Genomic DNA, 16,083 nt, shown 5'->3' with positions numbered 1-16,083 from the left:
GCTGACACATAGACACAGACAACCATTCACACTCACATTCACACCTACGGTCAATTTAGAGTCACCAGTTAACCTAACCTGCATGTCTTTGGACTGTGGGGGAAACCGGAGCACCCGGAGGAAACCCACGCGGACACGGGGAGAACATGCAAACTCCACACAGAAAGGCCCTCGCTGGACCCGGGGTTCGAACCCAGGACCTTCTTGCTGTGAGGCGACAGCGCTAACCACTACACCACCGTGCCGCCCACTATTCATTACATGTAAAGTGAAATATTTAAAGCCTTTTTTGTTTTAATTTTGATGGTTATGGCTTATAGCTCATGAAAATCAGAAATCCAGTATCTCAAATTATTAGAATATTCCCTAAGATCAATCACAAAAAGGATTTACAATACAGAAATGTCCAACTTCTGAAAAGTATATTTGTTTATACACTCAATACTTGGTTGGGGCTCCTTTACCATGAATTACTGTATCAATGCGGTGTGGCATGGAGGTGATCAGTCTGTGGCACTGCTGAGGTGTTATTGAAGCCCAGGTTGCTTTGATAGTGGCCTTCAGCGTATCTGTATTTTTGGGTCGGGTGTTTCTCATTTTCCTCTTGACAATACCCCATAGATTCTCTGTGGGGTTCAGGTCAGCCAAGTTGGCTGGCCAGTCAAACACAGTAATATCATGGTCAGCAAACCATTTGGTAGTAGTTTTGGCACTGTGGGTAGGTGCTAAGTCCTGCTGGAAAAGGAAATCAGCATCTCCAAAAAGCTTGTCAGCAGATGGAAACATGAAGTGCTCTAAAATCTCCTGGTAGATGGCTGTGTTGACTTTGGACTTGATAAAATAGTGGACCAACACCAGCAGATGACATGGCACTCTAAATCATCACTGACTGTGGAAACTTCACACTGGGCTTCAAACACCTTGGATTCTGTGCCTCTCCACTCTTCCTCCAGACTCTAGAACCGTGATTTCCAAATTAAATGCAAAATGTACTTTCATCTGAAAAGAGGACTTTGGACCACTGAGCAACAGTCCATTTTCTTTCTCTCCTTACCCCAGATAAGACACTTCTGACATTGTCTCTGGCTCAGGAGTAGCTTGATATTAGGAATGCGAAAGTTGTATCCCCTTTCTTGAAGATGTCTGTTCGTGATGGGTCTTGATACACTGACACCAGCCTCAGTCCACTCCTTGTGAAGCTCTCCCAAGTTCTTGAATCAACTTTTCTTGACAATCCTCTCAAGACTGCGGCCATCCCTGTTGCTTGTGCACCTTTTCCAGCCACCCTTTTCAGCAATGACCTTTTGTGGCTTACCCTCCTTGTGGAGGGCATCAGTGATCATCTTCTGGACAACAGTCAAGTCAGCAGTCCTCCCCATGATTGTGGTTGTGTGTACTGAACTAGACAGAGATACACTGTGTTCATACTGTTTTACTCAAACTCAATGAAATATTCTAATATTTTGAGATGTTTTTTTTTTTTTGTACTGTATGCCATACTGATTAAAATAGAAAAATGCTTAACATTTGTTTGTGTAATGAGTCTATAATATATAACATATTAGTGTTTTCGTGCTTACAGTTGTCGGTATGAGCTGAAAACGTTTTTGAATTTGTCACTTATTTGATGGGTTGAAAGTGTGTGACTCGCCCAAAATAAAGCTCCGTCATTGTTCCCCCACTGTCAAACTGTAGTGAGCAGCATCTGCTGAGAATAGGAACAAGTATGTAGAGTCAGAATCATGGGAAATGTTTCACAGCAGGGGAAAGGAAGTGTATCGTATCACAGTTTTTCACTCCCATTTATAGTCAACAAATTATTTAACTTCTCATGCACATTAACTTCATGACATCACTTCCTGTGTCCACTAATGGCTGCTTTCAGTCCTGTCACTGAATCACCAGCAGCTTTGTGTGTGTGGGTTCTTTTTTTTTTGGGTTGTGTGTGTTATATACACACGCACACGTTGGGACAAAGTACAAATTGTAAATAAAAACGGAATGCAATGATGTGGAAGTTTCAAAATTCCATATTTTATTCAGAATAGAACATAGATGACATATCAAATGTTTAAACTGAGAAAATGTATCATTTAAAGAGAAAAATTAGGTGATTTTAAATTTCATGACAACACATCTCAAAAAAGTTGGGACAAGGCCATGTTTACCACTGTGAGACATCCCCTTTTCTCTTTATAACAGTCTGTAAACGTCTGGGGACTGAGGAGACAAGTTGCTCAAGTTTAGGGATAGGAATGTTAACCCATTCTTGTCTAATGTAGGATTCTAGTTGCTCAACTGTCTTAGGTCTTTTTTGTCGTATCTTCCGTTTTATGATGCGCCAAATGTTTTCTATGGGTGAAAGATCTGGACTGCAGGCTGGCCAGTTCAGTACCCGGACCCTTCTTCTATGCAGCCATGATGCTGTAATTGATGCAGTATGTGGTTTGGCATTGTCATGTTGGAAAATGCAAGGTCTTCCCTGAAAGAGACGTCGCCTGGATGGGAGCATATGTTGCTCTAGAACCTGGATATACCTTTCAGCATTGATGGTGTCTTTCCAGATGTGTAAGCTGCCCATGCCACACGCACTAATGCAACCCCATACCATCAGAGATGCAGGCTTCTGAACTGAGTGCTGATGACAACTTGGGTCGTCCTTCTCCTCTTTAGTCTGAATGACATGGCGTCCCTGATTTCCATAAAGAACTTCAAATTTTGATTCGTCTGACCACAGAACAGTTTTCCACTTTGCCACAGTCCATTTTAAATGAGCCTTGGCCCAGAGAAGACATCTGTGCTTCCGGATCATGTTTAGATACGGCTTCTTCTTTGAACTATAGAGTTTTAGCTGGCAACGGCGGATGGCACGGTGAATTGTGTTCACAGATAATGTTCTCTGGAAATATTCCTGAGCCCATTTTGGGATTTCCAATACAGAAGCATGCCTGTATGTGATGCAGTGCCGTCTAAGGGCCCGAAGATCACGGGCACCCAGTATGGTTTTCCGGCCTTGACCCTTATGCACAGAGATTCTTCCAGATTCTCTGAATCTTTTGATATTATGCACTGTAGATGATATGTTCACACTCTTTGCAATTTTACACTGTCGAACTCCTTTCTGATATTGCTCCACTATTTGTCAGTGCAGAATTAGGGGGATTGGTGATCCTCTTCCCATCTTTACTTCTGAGAGCCGCTGCCACTCCAAGATGCTCTTTTTATACCCAGTCATGTTAATGACCTATTGCCAGTTGACCTAATGAGTTGCAATTTGGTCCTCCAGCTGTTCCTTTTTTGTACCTTTAACTTTTCCAGCCTCTTATTGCCCCCGTCCCAACTTTTTTGAGATGTGTTGCTGTCATGAAATTTCAAAATGTTTCACTTTCGACATTTGATATGTTGTCTATGTTCTATTGTGAATACAATATCAGTTTTTGAGATTTGTAAATGACTGCATTCCGTTTTTATTTACAATTTGTACTTTGTCCCAACTTTTTTGGAATCGGGGTTGTAGGATTCTAGTTGCTCAACTGTCTTAGGTCTTTTTTGTCGTATCTTCCGTTTTATGATGCGCCAAATGTTTTCTATGGGTGAAAGATCTGGACTGCAGGCTGGGCAGTTCAGTACCCGGACCCTTCTTCTACGCAGCCATGATGCTGTAATTGATGCAGTATGTGGTTTGGCATTGTCATGTTGGAAAATGCAAGGTCTTCCCTGAAAGAGATGTCGTCTGGATGGGAGCATATGTTGCTCTAGAACCTGAAAATACCTTTCAGCATTGATGGTGTCTTTCCAGATGTGTAAGCTGCCCATGCCACACGCACTAATGCAACCCCATACCATCAGAGATGCAGCCTTCTGAACTGAGCGCTGATAACAACTTGGGTCGTCCTTCTCCTCTTTAGTCCGAATGACACGGCGTCCCTGCTTTCCATAAAGAACTTCAAATTTTGATTCGTCTGACCACAGAACAGTTTTCCACTTTGCCTCAGTGGTGCCCTGAAGCGAGGAGTTTTGTTTGCTTGTGTAGCTTCTTTAGCACAAATAACTTGCAAATGGTGGTTGTGAATACTTTTGATGGTTCTGAAGAACCTGTGAGACCTACACCAGGTGGTAGAAGACATTGTTTAAACAAAGATAACCATGAACGAGAGCAAACTAAGAAACTCGCTGTTCTGGTGGTGGGCTGATTCCCGCCGTTGGATGTAAACACACTGCTGCCAAAAACTTTGGCCATGCAGATAAATTAACACCCGATGACCTAGTCATTATGTGTTGTTTTGAAGTCATGTGTTTTATGTCACGGGCAATGGTGCTGTTTGGCCATTATTAAAAAATGTTCTGTTTCCGGTCCACCGGCTGGGTGAGTGCCGTTTGTGCGGTTGAATTTATTTATTTATTTATTTATTTATTTAATCGCCAGTTTTTCTACTTTTTTTTTTTTTCGGGTTCGTAAATCTAAAATCGAACTTGACATTTACGCATTCCCAGGGCTTTCCACTAAGGCTCATACTAGCCAGCCATGACAAATAAGTAGCACAAAATAAATTCCTGTGCACGCAGTTCCCAGGATTAAATGTATTTTCCACAGACCATTTATTTATTCACTTTACTCAAATACAAAATAAAATGGCAGTAAATCTTCTTTCTTTTCTTGCGTATTGCATCATGAGGCGTTCCTGGCTTGTAAATCTCTTATTTTCGGTGCATGACACATTCACGCAGCTGAGCATGCTATGAATTAACAACGACAACGGTCTGCAGTGGGGCTACACAATTACACACTCAGCGAACATTTCTCCATTTGTGTATGAAAATACACTCCAACCACTCAGTTTGGTTTCATTTACAACCAACGGTGTCTTTTGATGCCAGCACGTAATCGAACGAGAGAAGACTGGTTTACCGGAGACAAAATAAGCGTCATCTCTGCTTCTGTTCCCTCCGACGGCCCCGACACACTACTGCCTCCGCCGAGTGCGCGCGCACTCTGAACTGAATCAGCTCTGCGCATGCGCCGTGCGGCACAAAAAAATGGCAGCCACCATGAAGGAAGAAAATCCGGAGTTTGCTTAAGTGTGAAATCGCAAAATGGTATTCTAGCGAACAACAAAATAGTAAAGATTCAGAAAAACAAATCATTCAGTGATCATTTTAATAGTGTAATTTCATCCGAACTAGGCCTAACGGGCGATTTAGAACTACAAAAAGTCCGTGTGTCAGACATTTTAAGTACCTTTGTAAAAGTTTTGCAAATGTTGCAGTCAGCATTTAAAATGCTAACTTATAGGTTTTGTACAAGTTTCAGTTGATTTAAACCGTCATATTTTATTAAATGTGTGCTTTTGTAATAAAGTACTGAAAGAAAAAGCAAACAGCATTGAGATTTCTTATCCATATATATATATATATATATATATAAAAAAATAAAAATAAAAATCCCTCCCGACTGAATTTTTTTGCTCACCCGGTGGACAGGAAACGGATTTTTTTTTTTTTAAGGATGGCCTTTTTACAGGTTCAACACTTGACTGAATAACTTGACTATTGAATGTATTTTTATCAGTGTTGATTATTGTTATTTAATTAGCGGTTTTGTCATGCGATTTAAGGTGGCACTTTGAATGGATTGCATTTAAAAAAATTTAACTGACTGGCCATTTGTTATTTAGTGAGTAGTTTTCTGTGGTGGACAGTCTTAAAATGCAAGATTAAACATATAAATGAATGTTATTTAAGTGTTTATTTGTTTTTATTATAAATTGTATGATGAAAGTTCCTGATATTATATATCTACAGCATGTCTCTTGTTTTAAAAACAGACAGAAATGAATGGATTTATAGCATTTTGAAAAAAGATATAATAAACTTTTAGATTTATAATCAATAACGTTGTTAGATTTGCCAATTCATCTCATCTCATTATCTCTAGCCGCTTTATCCTGTTCTACAGGGTTGCAGGCAAGCTGGAGCCTATCCCAGCTGACTACGGGCGAAAGGCGGGGTACACCCTGGACAAGTCGCCAGGTCATCACAGGGCTGACACATAGACACAGACAACCATTCACACTCACATTCACACCTACGCTCAATTTAGAGTCACCAGTTAACCTAACCTGCATGTCTTTGGACTGTGGGGGAAACCGGAGCACCCGGAGGAAACCCACGCGGACACGGGGAGAACATGCAAACTCCACACAGAAAGGCCCTCGCCGGCCACGGGGCTCGAACCCAGAACCTTCTTGCTGTGAGGCGACAGCGCTAACCACTACACCACCGTGCCACCCCCGATTTGCCAATTATTGTTGAAAATGTTCAGACTGAACCAACTATCTATTATAACAGGATAAATATTTGCAAAATTTTTGGGTCTGGGTAAATAAATTGTGTGTGTATGTATATATGTATGTATATATACGTGTGTGTGTGTATATATCTCATCTCATTATCTCTAGCCGCTTTATCCTTCTACAGGGTCGCAGGCAAGCTGGAGCCTATCCCATCTATCTATCTATGTATCTATGTATCTATCTATCTATCTATCTATCTATCTATCTATCTATCTATTAGTGCTGTCAAGCGATTAAAATATTTAATCGCGATTAATGTCGCGACTGTCATAGTTAACTTGCGATTAATCGCACATTTTTGTCACATGAAAAACCATTGTATTTCTCTTATCAGCATAAAGTGAATGGGCTTGCTTTGTACCAATGTTTTTTTTTTTTTATTGCAGAGCATAACACGTCTTGTCACAGCCACTGACATCCATAACTTCCATATTAGATGAGAAAACCAAGGGATGAAAAATAAAGTGCATATCACTGTGAAAATAAAAAAATGTTTAATTTTGCTCATTAGTTTCTTTTGAAGAGAAGTATTTGCCATAAAAGAAGAAAAAAAAACAGAACAAAAATAACATTCATCATACGTTCAAAAACGTTCATCATAGTGTGGCACTGTATTATCTAATTCTCACTGCTTATAACTCTACACCTACCCGGTGGAGCTGAGCTGGGAGACTGAAGACTGAAGGAACAGTATTAAGTACACTAAGTAACTTTAAAAACGCACATTGATAAAACTTGCTGAATTCGTGCTGAGTTTATCTCAAGAAGAAAAGAAATATATCACAATGGAAAAATAACTTCGTTCCGCCCGAATAAGTTCCAAATCTGTGCTCAAATCAGAATTTAAGGGCGTTGTACTCAATAACGTACAATATGACTCGGGTAGTCAATGACATGGACAGGCTTTAATTTTCAAACAAATTTTGCATACACTGTACACACAATCTTGCCTATAAATCCCCGGGGGAAATGATGGGAAAATTGTCATTATTGAAGATGCCACGCCTAAGCCAAAATCAACGTGAACAGGCCATCGGGATGTTGCGTGCCGGAAGTACACAGACAGAGGTCGCCCGGCACTTCGGTGTTCATCATTCGACCATTTCCCGTTTGAGTCAGCGTTACAGACAGACGGGGAGCACCAGGGATCGTCCACGCCCTGGTCAGCCTCGAGTCACGACGCCAGTTCAGGATCAGCACATCAGGCTAGCTCACCTCCGTGACAGATTCCTGACACCCTCAGTCACTGCTGCCACGAAGAGTGAACGCCTTGTTGCAAGCAAACAGAGGTCATACACGATACTGAACCTGTAATTTCGTGAACATGGACCAATTTTTTTTATTGTGAATTAATTCTTGAGTTTGACAATAAATGTCCTTTATCGATGTTTCAAGATGTGTGTGCATTACATACAATATCATAAATTTCAAATATATGCATGGATCTAAAGTGATATCGTGTTGAATTCCATTGTGCGTTTTTAAAGTTACTTAGTGTATTTTTCCAGTCTCACCTGTGAAAGGTAATCCCATGTGATCTCGTTTGGACGGTAAACCTGTTGGTACAGTTAAACGCAGCACATGAATGAGGCATCTTTATTCTCGGCTACTGTCTAGACGCCATACCAGAGACGGCTGAAGAATCTCCACTTTGCCACATCCAATATGGCGGCGAGGATGTTTATATGTCTATGCCTTTCTCCATCACTCACATGTACTCTTATTGAAGCAGCGCGCGACAAGCCTCAACAGGAACTACGGGTGACTCTCAGGGCCAAATTAGAATTTGCGTTAACGGCACTATTTTTTTTTTAATCGCGTTAAATTGAGATCGCGTTAACTTTGACAGCACTAATTATATATATATATATATATATATATATATATATATATATATATATATATATATATATATATATATAAAAATAAATAAATAAAAAATGTGTATGTGTGTATATAAAATATGGAATATTTACTGTTTATGGCAAAGGTGCTTTAAGCTCTGGTACTTTGTCTTTAGAAAAAAAAAATGTTCAGATCAGTTCACTTTAACTTGTTACTTAATGCAGAAATCCAGGAAGAGGTGTGGAGCAAAACCAATGAGTGATCGATCGATCTCTGTGTGTCTCTGTCTCTCTCTCCTTCTGTCTGTCCTTTTGTTTTTTTGTCTTTTTGTTCCTCTTGTGAGCTTCGTCGTTTCTGTCTCTCTTCTCTTCTGTCTGTATTTTTTTCTCTCTGCTTCTCTTATCTTTTTCTCTGTCTTCCTTCTCTCTCTCTCCTCTTTCTCTCTCTACCCCCCTTTCCTGTTAGTTTTTCCCCCCCCCTCTCTTTGTCTGTAATTACACTGTGGTGGTGTGTACACTTGTGTAACACCAGTGACCTGGAGAAGTGTCACTGTGAGGTGTGCGCGCGCCCGTGTGTCTTTCTTTTCAGGGTGGAAGGGGAAAGGACGTGAGAGCAGTGGTTCTGTGAGGCAGGGAAAGGGTTAAAACGTGGAAGTATGATGTGCGAACCGAGTGAGTGAAGCTGCAGGTATTACTGTGAGATTGAAAGAGTCAGAGATGTTGATTTGCATCATTAAGGCATAAGACGGAGTTGTTGTTATTCATAATAATCTTATTAATGCACAGACAGACAGAAGGACACAGCTGTTTTCCAGCGATGCACCCGTGAGTCTCTGTACATCCTCACTCTCCACGAACAACACAGCGTCGCGTCTTTACAATCAGCACTTGTTTTTCAGCGTGCTTTATCTCTCCCCATGGTTCTCTCCGGTATGTGGTGATTTGTTGAGCAGTGTGTTGCGCGTGTGATGCAGGAATCGTGTGTCGGCTGAGTGATGTTCAGACGCTGCAGGTAAACCGCGCTCATTATCGCTCCATTTCATTTCACTGCTCCCTGGAGAGGAAGTGGAGTCTGTGGAGCGAGTGCCGCTAATACTGTTAGTCTTGATTTGATGTGTGTGTGTGTGTGTGTGTTTTAAATGGACTTGGAACGGTAATGCAGTGCTGAAATGCTGCTCGAGCCTGGAGCTCTGACAAGAGACTGAGGGTCTGAACATCAGAACGGATTTCACGATCAGATTTATCTTGGTCGTCTGTTTTATAGAAATGTTCATCATTTCATCAAGCATCACATTTCCTATGATCTTTAGATGCTTGATGTAAAATTGAATAATTAATGAGCAGTGAAAAATGTTTCTTCTAGTTTATACTATATTGTTGGGTAGTGGTGTATGGGTATTTATTTATTTATTTAAAACCTGGACCAGGCTAAAAATCTGAAGAATTCTTGGAGAAACCTTTCTTGAAATATTTTCCGAGGGCAAAAATATCTTGTGTGTATTATTTTGGCATTTTCCAGCAAGTATTACTGGTGCATGAAAGTGGCAATAAAATGGCATCGAATATAGTGAACTGAGCGTTCTCCCTGGGTTCTGAAAAATATTCTCCACTTTTTTTCCTTGGAAAAATAAAGTCAAAGTAGTATTCTTCACTTTTTCTTAGTCTGTGTATATATATATATATATATATATATATATATATATATATATATATATATATATATATATATATATTTTTTTTTTTTTCCTTAGTTACTGACTTTATACCAACCAGACTGGCCCAATTCAAATTAGGGCTGTGCGATATATTGAATATACTCGATATATCTCTGAAAATTCTGTGAGAGATACATAAAATTATTATATCGTAACTATCGAGTATTTTATGGTCATCTTCCGACTTGCGTTCGTTTCGTGTTTGTTTAAAACCTTTCCCAGTGGTTTTCTCCCTGTCCCTTAGGCAGTAACGTGAGAGGCTGCCTAAGGGTAAGGAAAACAAGAACATCACACACTCGCCAACCAATCCCGGGCGACATCTCGGTGCTGAAAGGAACTTCCGGGAAGATTTTCTAGTTTCGGTTGTGTTGCCAGATTGGGTGGTTTTAAGTGCGTTTTAGCAGGTTTTGAACATATTTTGTGCTGGAAACCGTCAGCAGTATCTGGCAACACTGCCGGCGGGAAGATTTCCTAGTTTCGGTTTCCAGCGCTGACTCAGTTCGTGCAATCGCTGGTGTTGCATAGGCTACCGTGTAAGCTCTGTCAATTTCAGCGACAAATTAAAAATGGAAGCGGACAAATTGGTTCCTAAAAGAACTAGTAAGGGGTCCGTCATCTGGCATTTTTTTGGATATCGCGAGGAGGACGTGGAACAGCAAATGCCAGTTTGTAAAGTGTGCAAAAAAAAAAAACTGTCATCACGAAAGGCAGCAGCACTACAAATATGTTCCATCACCTGAAAACTCACCCGGTACAGTATGAAGAGTCTCTTAAACTCCGAACTACTTGCCCACGAGCTAAACAAATGGCCATAGCGGCCTCGTTCTCCAAAGCCACCCCATATGAGAAACCGAGTCAGAGATGGAGAGCTATAACGGATGCAATCACTAAGTTCATTGCCAAAGACATGATCCCAGTTAGTATAGTGGCTTCCAAAAATTACTAAACACACTCGATCCCAAATATGAGTTGCCTGGTCGCAGACATTTTACAGAGAAGGCAATACCGGAATTCTACACATCTGAGAGGCAGAGCCAGAAAACATTCAGTTCAAAAGTGTGCAAAGAGAAAAATGATGTTTTGCAGATCTCTCTCTTCTCTCCCTCAATCTCTCTCTCTATTGTGAATGTTCCAGTGGTTCTCAGTAGTCAGGTTAATAGCTTGGAGATCTATTTTTTTTAAATAATTTAATGAACGAGCACTCTTCTTATTTAGGCTAAATGTCTCTCTGTGTTGAGCTGCACTTTATTGGTTTGAGCTCTGAGCAGCTCTGTATTGTTTTGCCCTTTTGTTGCAATTTTCAAGATTGTTTTTGCAGTTTGTGCCACATCTTTGTTGAATAAAAATAGTCTTATTTCAATTCAATTGTGATTAAATCACCAACATGAAAATGTAAAATGTGTTGTTGAAAACCACCTGTAAAGTTAACCAAGAATGTTATTTAATCTGCAGGGATTGTAGTGAAAACAGCAAAGAATAAAAGTTAGATTTCATGGGGTCCTTTAGAGGAGATTTCAATATATCGAGATGTATATCGTGAAATGGAGAAAATGTATCGGAATATTCTTTTTTTTCCCATATCGCACAGCCCTAATTCAAATATTTGTACAGATAACAGATATAGCGAGGCTTCTCAATTACATATAAAATTTGGGCTCCACTCCAGCATTTAATAAGAGAGACTTGATTTTGGGCGCCCTGTGCACCATCAAGCGAAAATAAACCTCCTTTAGTTTGATCTTATTTCAGGTTAATTTAGCAGAGAATTATTCAAAAGGGATATCGGGACTCCCTTTAGCCTTTACGTCAACACACACCTTGATTTTGCAATTGAACGGAGTCAAGACGAGTCTGGGAACGAACACTGAAGGAATCTGATTTTCTTGTCGATTTACAAACCGAATACAGAATGACACCGCGGTTTCCATCGTGCGCTAGTTCACCACAGGGCAGTTTCTTTTCTAGCTCTTGAACAGATTGGGGGCTCAGTCCAGTTTTCCTGAGGCTTGTATTTTTTTAAAGAGAGATTAGTATCTCTTGGTTGGCGAGGTTATATCTAACTTTACAAGGTAATATTAATCACCCACACACATTCGAAGATTATGACCGCTTTATTACTGATTTTTGCACTGCTCTTTTTAAATTTGCCATTCACTTCAGTTTCTGTCTTAATAATAATAATATTATTATTATTATTATTATTATTATTAAGACCCAGAATGTGTCAGGAAACTGAGGTACGTGTCAGTTGACTTAACGTCACTAGTAAAATTAATCAGTTAAATAAGAATGTGTATGTTCTCGCTCGCATCTCTCTCCTTTAGGACCGCAAAGATGCCAGTTATAATATACATTATTATATTACAACATTCAAAATCCCAGATGACATTCAAGTCAGTTTCCTGTTAATCCCTTAATACTTTTTTTTTTTTTTTTTTTGAGGGCGAAAAGACCCGGGGGTTATAGCCCTGAAAGTTCAGTTGCTTGCTGGCTGACAGCACTTAAGGCCTCTGCATGCTCTTGCGACAAGGCTTTCGCAGATAGCTTTTCGCAGACAGTTGTAATTTATCGTTGAGCGGGGAGTAATAGGCGTGCGCGATGTTATTCACTGGCACAATGCAAGAGGGCGCGAAGTCGCTAGGAGTAGTTGGTGGGTGTGGTTAGTGGAGTGTTTATCCTCCGGTTACTTATAATGACTAGAATTTTTTTTTTTTATAATGACTAGAACTGGAGTCGAATAGATGTCCGTACTTCCTCAATCAACCGCTCTTCGTGCTGCTCCATCTTCGCTCGTGTTTTTAAAAATGCCGGTCGTGAAAACAAACCAGACCGGGAAAGTAGGGAAGCGGAAGTGCGTGTACAGTGGATGTAGAGTGGACCAATCAGAGCCCTCTTGTCTGCAACGCTGTCTGCGAGGCTTCTGCGGTGGTCAAAATTTTTGGGAGGTGCGCGCAGAGCGTCTGCGAAGGTGGGGGGGCTACGCAGACACTGTCTGCGATGCTATCTGCGAGGACTGGGTTGTCAGCATAAATTGGCCTTCAGGCCACCCTTAAAAAAAAAAAAATCCGTTTCCTGTCCACCGGGTGAGCAAAAAAATTTTCACTGCCTCTTTGACTCTGTCCTGGCGGACGTCTAAATACCACAAGCAGTTTGTAATGTTCATTACTACATTTGTTCCTTCAGTTTGGCCAGTATGTCTAGATAGACAAGGTCTTTCTCTCTGGATGTCTTTTATAATTTCGTTGTGTAATTCGTTCTTTTTATTTGCTACAGACAGAGTTTTTAATTCTGTCCAGCCAACCTGCATTAGTTCCGTAAACGCGTTTTTTTTTTTTTTGTTCAGTTCCGTTCTCATTTTGAATAGATCTATTAGGTTCTCCTGCAGATCTGTCAGGGTCATTAACAAAGTAGGTAATGAATTTCGCATAACAAAACTCAAAAGCTGTGTGTAACGTCTCGGATGGATCAAGATCAAACGAATTTTCCAGTAACGGTTTGTGATGGTCCGACACATGGACTTTTTGTAGTTCTAAATCGAGCGTTAGGCCTAGTTCAGATGAAATTACACTATTAAAATGATCACTAAATGATTTGTTTTTCTGAATCTTTACTATTTTGTTGTTCGCTAGAATACCATTTTGCGATTTCACACTTAAGCGAACTCCGGATTTTCTTCCTTCATGGTGGCTGCCATTTTTTTGTGCCGCACGGCGCATGCGCAGAGCTGATTCGATTCTATATTCTGCGCGGAATGCGCAAATGTCAAATTCGATTTTAGATTTACGAACCCGAAAAAAATGTCGAAAAACCGGCGTTAAAAAAAAAATTTCAACCGCACAAACGGCACTCACCCGGCCGGTGGACTGGAAACGGAACATTTTTTTAATAATGGCCTTAGCCCAATAAATAAATAAAATTTCAATAAACGGACCCCTGTATTACGGACACTGTCCGATGTGTTCGGAGACAGTATGGGCTCTGAGCGTGCCTCCCCTGTGGCTGTTTCAGCCCTGAAGTAATCATCTTCAATGCTTGAAGATTAGATGAAACTTTATTGATCCCTTTGGGCGGGTTCCCTCAGGGAAATTAAGATTCCAGCAGCATCATTACAGATAAACAGAGAAAAGAAATAGAGAGAACTTCTAGATAAATTAAAATAAATTATTTACATATACAAATATATAAAAAGAATAAGATATGGGGCCATGTTATATAAGTAAAACGCACTTCGTAAGAAGAGCAGAAAAGTAAAAAAAAAAAAAAAGGTGGAAAAAAAGAGGTTTAAAGAGCTAAAAACTACAGAGCTACTGGAGAGGCAGCCGTCTCACACAGCGCCCATACGGAGTTAAGAAGCTCGCTCAAAAAATAAATGAATAAATCGGCAGCTTGGACTGCGCCATTGTTCTGTTCACACAGAGATGATTACACCGCCGCACCAGGCTGGTTAGGACGCGCTGTGATTGGTCAAAAGCTTGCCACTCGTTTGTTCATTACGTGTAGTTGATTTTTTTTTTTTTTGGTCACAAGCACGTGCTCATGGTTTGCACTCTGGCTTCCCATCACCTCTAAACTGGGGTTGGATTTCAGCAAACGGAGGGATTTCTATAAAAGATGACACATGCATTCGTCACTGTGATGACTGCTAGTAATTTTTCTCTTCGTCAGGGACGAGTGCCAGCGGGAACCCTGTGAACTATGTAGGTAGTACAGCATCATAGTTAAACCCTATCTAGTGAGTATATGTAGTTAAAGCCTCGGTCACAACCGGCTGTACGTGCTCCTACGGCCGGTCTACGTGCAAAAAACGCAAGAAACGCACAGAGGGTGCGTGTGTGACATGCTGATTTTCGAGCCGTAGACTGGCCGCAGAGGTTCTTTGTCATGTCAAACAAACTCTACGGGCGCTTACGTTTTTTTCAGGTTGCAAGACAAACTTACGGCCAACACGTGTCTTTCTCCATGAACAAAAAAAACCCAGCGATTTGGGGAAACGCCAAAAATCGCACGGCCAAAAAATCGTACGTCCGGTTGTGACCTAGGCTTAACAGGAAGCTTTTTGGGATGGAACCAAAGTGTGTTGGGTGGTTAAGTTTGTACATCATTCTCTAAGAAGTGTAGATAATAAAAGGCCTTTACACACCGGGTACAACACAAAATTGTGATCAGAAACACTCGTTAAAAGGATTTATCATGCGTTTGTGTAAATGTGAAGGTCAGACTAAACATCTGGAAGGTGTAATGTGTGTTTTGAATGTGTTTTGCAGATTGAAGGTTCTTCGTACCAGATGAGGAACAATGCTGGCCATGGACCAAGGTGTGGTGGAGGAATGGCTGTCTGAGTTCAAGGTGAGCAGATATTACTTTCTCACTGTAGTCCTCGCTCGCTGTGTGCGCGCGCCTTCACTTTTTGTTGAGGCTGATTTTTATCCACAACTTTCCCGAACTCTGACCTTTCCCATGATTCATTGCTGCGTCATAACGGAAACTGGTCTCCTTTCTTCTGCTCCACTGTGGTGTTTATTTGTAGCTAGCGCTAACTGCTAGGTAGTTACAGTGGGGCAAAAAAGTATTTAGTTAGCCACCAATTGTGCAAGTTCTCCCACTTAAAAAGATGAGAGAGGCCTGTAATTTTCATCATAGGTACACTTCAACTATGAGAGACAGAATGGGGGGAAAGAATCCAGGAAATCACATTGTAGGATTTTTAATGAATTAATTGGTAAATTCCTCGGTAAAATAAGTATTTGGTCACCTACAAACAAGCAAGATTTCTGGCTCTCACAGACCTGTAACAACTTCTTTAAGAGGCTCCTCTGTCCTCCACTCGTTACCTGTATTAATGGCACCTGTTTGAACTCGTTATCAGTATAAAAGACACCTGTCCACAACCTCAAACAGTCACACTCCAAACTCCACTATGGCCAAGACCAAAGAGCTGTCAAAGGACACCAGAAACAAAATTGTAGACCTGCACCAGGCTGGGAAGACTGAATCTGCAATAGGTAAGCAGCTTGGTGTGAAGAAATCAACTGTGGGAGCAATTATTAGAAAATGGAAGACATACAAGACCGCTGATAATCTCCCTCGATCTGGGGCTCCACGCAAGATCTCACCCCGTGGGGTCAAAATGATCACAAGAACGATGAGCAAAAATCCCAGAACCACACGGGG

At 40.8% G+C, this 16,083-nt stretch overlaps 1 protein-coding gene across 3 annotated transcripts in view; it reads left to right on the top strand.

Moving 5' to 3' along the window:
* hycc1 (hyccin PI4KA lipid kinase complex subunit 1) overlaps positions 1–16,083 on the top strand; it is a 154,927-nt gene that overhangs the window by 62,365 nt on the left and 76,479 nt on the right. For all 3 annotated transcript variants that reach the window (XR_009656788.1, XR_009656789.1, XM_060942611.1), the window contains exon 2: positions 15,177–15,258. Coding sequence is in view for 1 of the 3 variants with exons in the window: in XM_060942611.1 (XP_060798594.1) it covers positions 15,208–15,258 (51 nt within the window). In the remaining 2 variants the exon portion in view is untranslated. The remainder of the gene's footprint in view (positions 1–15,176; positions 15,259–16,083) is intronic.

This window comes from Neoarius graeffei, chromosome 16 (genome assembly GCF_027579695.1).
Source record: "Neoarius graeffei isolate fNeoGra1 chromosome 16, fNeoGra1.pri, whole genome shotgun sequence".
In the NCBI taxonomy this organism is placed as follows: Eukaryota; Metazoa; Chordata; class Actinopteri; order Siluriformes; family Ariidae; genus Neoarius; species Neoarius graeffei.
The sequence above is the reverse complement of the archived record's forward strand: the minus strand, read 5'-3'. Positions and strand labels throughout refer to the sequence as shown.